General features: G+C 31.6%; 1 protein-coding gene across 1 annotated transcript; it reads left to right on the plus strand.

Moving 5' to 3' along the window:
• The first annotated feature begins 6 nt into the window (after positions 1-6).
• Positions 7-5994, plus strand: LOC117123644 (protein TsetseEP-like). The gene is made up of 7 exons (XM_033269647.1): positions 7-56; positions 690-855; positions 1641-1741; positions 1834-2351; positions 4809-4851; positions 5358-5500; positions 5878-5994. Exons 2-7 carry the CDS (start codon positions 713-715, stop codon positions 5992-5994), a joined length of 1065 nt encoding a protein of 354 aa, XP_033125538.1. The 5' UTR covers positions 7-56; positions 690-712.
• The last annotated feature ends 76 nt before the right edge of the window (positions 5995-6070 follow it).

Raw genomic sequence — 6070 nt, forward strand, 5'->3', positions numbered from 1 at the left:
GTATGATTCTACAAATAGAGAAAAACACAAGGAAGAAGTCTTGCAACTTCTGCAAGGTGAGCAGTTAATACAATTTAATTATTCATGTTATTGTTTATTACCTGTAGGTCAATGTAATTTTATTTCCTGCTTATATTAATTGGATAATAATTCATTATATTATCTGCTGTAAATAATGTCTTGCAGTCAAGCTCATTGTACATCACAGATGTTTACTCCTTGTGGGTCATCATCAATCCCATGTACCTGCTTTGTTATTTTATATCACCAAAGTTTTGTTGCACTGGAAAATTATAATAATACCATTATTTGCTTTCTTCCAAATGTTGTAATATTAATTTTATAAAATATTGATGATGATGATGATGATGATGATGATGATGGTGGCTGTGGTTATGGTGATGATGACAGTGATGATGGGGATGATATTATTTTATGATAATATTAGTAAGCAAGTCATGTTTTCAAATTATTTCACAATATCTAATTATATTTTTTTCAATTTTAGTTATAAACAACTATTTGAAATTTTATAATAACGAAGCATTTTCCATATGATTGTGTTTTCTTTATTATTTTAAATTTTTTTTTAAAGAATTTTATTTGTACTTAACCAACATATTTGAAAATTTCTCTATATTTTGTTAATAATTGATGAGCAACATTATCTTCTTGCCTATGTAAATTAGGGACTGCAGTCCCAGAAGTAATTATGGCTAGAGGAGAAGCAGCTCTGAAGGTTTTTAATGAGGAGTTGGAAGATGGGAAAATCACAGTAAACCATGCACGATTAATGGTGACTGGAAAGGAGGGCGTTGGAAAAACGTGTTTGGTAAACACTTTGCTTGAAAAACCGTAAGTTTCTGAAGTATCTGTCAATGTATTTTGGTATAAATGTTGCCATATTACTCTTCTTTTTTAGTACTCTTAAATGTTAATTTTTTTTTATGTTCTTTTTATATATATTACAATACATTATGATGGCCACAGAAGTGGGTTATTCTCTGGACCTGGATGAAAACAATTATTGTTTCAAAATGTACAAATTTTCATTAGTCATACCTCTACTCCTTCATGTAAGCCACAGCCCAATCATCAATAAATCAATCAATTGCAAATTTATATGAAATCTATAATTCATACGAAGATACTTGCAATGCCCTCCTCAAAATCCACCATTGCACTTATACTACAATATCCACTTTAACATAAAGGTAAAGGTAAAGGTAGGAGAATAACCCATAACTTGCAGCGTCATTGTGCTGAATTGTAAATGGGCGTGGTCCGTGACTACCTAGCAGCCGTGAAGAGGCGCTTCTTGGTAGATAAATGTTCACATCATTCCACAACGACAGGGGCTGAAATGAACCATAACATCAGGGTAACCCCCTACTCCTCCAAAAGAGGCAATGGGTTCTTTAAAGTGCACACGAGCCAGATGTATACACTGGACCTCCCTTTTAAGTCCTTATCCAAGAAGACTTGGTTCTACCAACCGAACCATAAACGAGGAGCGACTGGAACCAGCGCCGATGTTAAAGCTGTAGATAGCAGCGACCCTGCCTTACCGCTTGGCCACTCGACTCGACCCACATACACAATTTGTAATGCTAAATTGTGTTAGACTGTTATTTCCACAGATTTAATGAAGCAGAACCATCAACCGATGGAATTGTTTTGACTACTGCTTTCCAAACTACTGGTGTTGGTTGTAAGTGGAAAGAAACTGAGGACATGGACGGTAAGACAAGAAACAATATAACTTTAAATCCTTTTGTTATTTGTTATGACTTGAGCTTTGATGAATTTCACTGTTATTTTAAATCTTTATAGAGTGTGAACGGATTAAGCTGATATATGATAATGAATTAGAAGGTAGAGTTGCTGAGAAATTAAAACTGAAAGGTAATCAAACAGAGGGAGTTGAATCAACACCTCAACCAGCACTAGAACCAGCACCTCAACCAGAACGTTCACCTCTACCAGCAGCAGAACCGGCACTTCAACCAGCACCAGAATCAGCACCTCAACCAGCACTAGAACCAGCACCTCAACCAGAACCTTCACCTCTACCAGCAGCAAAACCGGCACCTCAACCAGCACCAGAACCAGCACCTCAACCAGCACCTCAACCAGAACCTTCACCTCTACCAGCAGCAGAACCGGCACCTCAACCAGCACCAGAACCAGCACCTCAACCAGCACGTCTACCAGCACCTCAACCAGCACCTCTACCAGCACCAGCACCAGCACACATGCCTAAAAGAACGAGAACCCAGAAATTAATTAGGCGTGTGTTCTCTCCATTCAGCAAAAAAAGGAGAAAAAGAAAATCATCTATCACACTAGAGGTAAGACAACATCAGGCTGTATGTGTTTTTCACACATCATGAAACAAACTTAACTATAAAATATGCAACTAATTTGTTTTTATTTGATTTTATTTCAACAATATTTTACGAGGGTGGTCCATCCAGCTGGAGCTAAACATTAGGGAGCCTCAATACATAACACAAGTAACAAAGGAAATATAAATGGTTAACAAAGAAATTAAAATGATAGAATAATATTAAAAACCAAGTAACAAAAGAAAAGAAATCACAATATACATATTACATATATATATACATATTATGTAAATAAAATTTAAAATTAAAAGCAGAATAATAATGGCAAAATAAAGAAAATAACGAAGTTAAAATTTATACAAATTTTTAAAAAATATATATAAGTTTAGGGCCAGCCTGATTAAAAAAAGAGAGAGGGGTGTGGTGGGTGGGTGGAGACAGAGGGAAAAAATATTACTAAACCACGGAAAGAGAGAGATAGCTTTTGAGGTTACATTTAAAGGATGAGATGCTTGTAAAATTTCAGCTTTTTAAAGGGAGTGAGTTAAAAAGCGAGGGGGCATTGAAGCTGAAACACAGTTTAAACAATTCTAAGCAGGGCCTAGGAATAAGGAGATCACCTAAACAAGAACAGCTTACGAAAATACAAACTAACAACAGAAGAATAGAAAAACTGAAAACAAAAAAACCAAAGGTACATCCAAATATACTTACTGTAAACTTATCAAAATTATGTAGAAAGTATCCTGTTAAAAATTGGAAGAGTGGTGGTACTATTTTTTAATATACTTTATACAACAACTCCACTCCTTAATCTTCATAATGATACTTGGTTTATGTATTAGTTTTATGTAAATGATTATTACATATTAAATATGAAAGTGATTACTTTAGCTATTGTCAATTCTTGGCAAACGTGCCGAATGAATATCATATTACATGACCTGTATCATATTTTATATCTTGAGACTATATAAACATATTCCAAATGAAGCTTCCAAAATGATTAAACAAAAAAATAGTAGTCCTTTCTTTCATATTGCTGTGTTCTAAGTTTGAGTTGTAGGAAATACTACCCAGAATCAATTTAAATATTTCCTTCATACACATTAAATATATGGATATGTTTTATAAAAAATTTGAAGCCATCACTTAACAAAACAAAATATTCCAATTCTAATGTGAGCTTCTAATTACTCAGTAGCATTAACCAATCAGTTCAATGATGATTAATATTATCACAGTTAATTTATTTATTTATATTTATTTGTTTTTGTTTTGTTTTTGTTTTTTTTTTTTTTTTTTAACATTAGGGTCATGGTGAGACAAGTTTCACTTCTAATCTTGACCCCATTGATGGTCACTATTATTTATTTTATTTCAGTTCTGTTTACTTACAGTATGTATAATTTATGTATCTGTATGTTGACCACTATGAATGAATGTACTTTTGAACTTGAACTTGAACAGTAGTGCCATTCACATACAACTTTGAGCAAGTTGGTGAACAAGTTGAATCTTGTGCTAAATTTGAATTTGAACCATTCAAATTAAGCAAGATATCAGTTATTAACTCACTACTGGACATCAAATAGAGACTACTTAATTCAGATATAAGCAAGTTGACAACAACGCTAATTGAAAAAATGTAATTAGGTCACAAATAAATCAATCTGGTTGACGCTGTTTGACAACTTTTAGCGTGTATTTTCCATTATTGTGTATTTTCACTATTTATTTTTGAGTACTGAAAGTTGTAGCTGCTGTTGTCCAACAATAACTATCAGTATAAAATGTTTTCATCCAGTTGTTCATTTGCAGCATTCATTTGTAATAAAACTTCTGTGGACAGAATAATTAAAGAACCATGACTCATTATGCAGAGCACTATCACAACAATCACTATCTTGGTTCAATTAAAAAGGAAGTTAGGCACATCATCAATCAAAGTAAAATTTATTCCATATGAACACTTGCAACAGTGGCACACACAATTATGATAGGATATCCTTAAAAAATAGAACAGTATCAAAATATTTAGGGTATGAAAAAGTGTCAAAAACATTGAGTAAACAGAAACCAGACTCATTTTCCACAATTCTATTCAAATTCCTGTTTGGATATGTCTCACTGAGCACACCTTAACTTGGTAATGAAGTAAAATTTATTGATTAAATAAATATACTAATTGTCTATTGAACATATAAATTGTAAATTATTTTATTATCATTTAATCATTTCATGATTAAGCTAACTTGCTCTAGTTTTATGTAAATGTAGGAGTTAATCAGGTAAATGTTTGTAATCTCCTTGTTACCTATACTTTGGTTGTTTTATGTTTTAGTTCACTTGATCTCTGAGAATGTGTCCATGATGGAGCTGAAATGTCAATCCTTTCTAAAGTTAGTTTTTTGTATTACATAAATTGGTATTAATTGATTTATTTATATTTGTATACAGTGTGATGTGATGTCAGGACCAATAGAAGCAGAACACAAAGAAGGTTGTTATTATTTAATCAATATTCAAAGAAATATACATAGTTAAATATTTTATTCATATTTTTATCATATCTGTAACCATAAAGATAACAAGCCATAGTTGCTATTGTTGCAACATTTTAAAGTAATATAACCATAGATTAACTTTATTAATTTAAAAATATAATCTCTAAGATTATTCAAAGAAAATTGTCTATTACTTTGAACAGTGTTGCCATCATAGTTATATTATTACTTCCAAAGTGTTATCCTTATAGTATACTTTATATAAAATCATCTTGTTACCAACCTTTGATAGTCTTATTTAATCAGTATCATTCTAATGTTAGGGTCTCTTGTTGAAATGTTGATAATTGTGATCGACATGGATAAACTTATAATTGTCTGACTATTATTTTAAATACTGTTGCCTTCACATGATCACATGTTTATGTGATCATTATTTTCAAAGTATTATCCTCATTATATTGTTACCGAACTTTGCTAATATTTGAATTTATTTAATCAGTATCAAGCCAAGCACTTCCATCTGAAATTCAGGAAAGAGTTGTTGATAGAATTACTGGAAAGACCTCACAGACCATTGATAATAAAGATATGACTTATATCTGGGACTTTGCTGGCCAGCAGCTGTACTACATCACACATCGAGTAAGTACTTATAACATTCTCTATTATTTAAATGCAATCGACACGATCCAGGTTAGAGATTCCTAGTGTAGGCCACAAGATTCCTCCTACAACACTGCTGCATTTTGACAAAGTCAACCATTTGGATGGAATGTGATTTCTAAAAAGGCTTACAAAATGTCAATAGAAAAAGATAATTGAGATCATCATAAATGTAGAAAAATAGTTCTAGTTATTTTAACAGTATCGTGTATGTTTATTGAAACTTACTCCCTTGCCGATTATACGTAATTGAATCGCTTTTCAATAATTAAAAGATAATCTAGATCATCAATAAACTTAACTGTTGAATAATTGTTAACATTTTATCAATTATCACATTTTACATTTTATTTTAGATATTCTTAACAAGCGAAGCAGTGTATGTGATTTTGTTCAATTTGCTGGAAAGTATGTACGAAAAAGGGAAGAAAAGAGTCTATAAGGGGGTAAATAGGTCAATTCTTATAATTTAAATAAATTTTTACAAAAAAAACATTTTTTTTTTTTTTTTGTGGTTTTAATGAAATTAATAAGGAAAATATTAAATAA

Source organism: Anneissia japonica, unplaced genomic scaffold (genome assembly GCF_011630105.1).
Source record: "Anneissia japonica isolate Jap-2015-1 unplaced genomic scaffold, ASM1163010v1 scaffold19111_len111038_cov115, whole genome shotgun sequence".
NCBI classification, from domain to species: Eukaryota; Metazoa; Echinodermata; class Crinoidea; order Comatulida; family Comatulidae; genus Anneissia; species Anneissia japonica.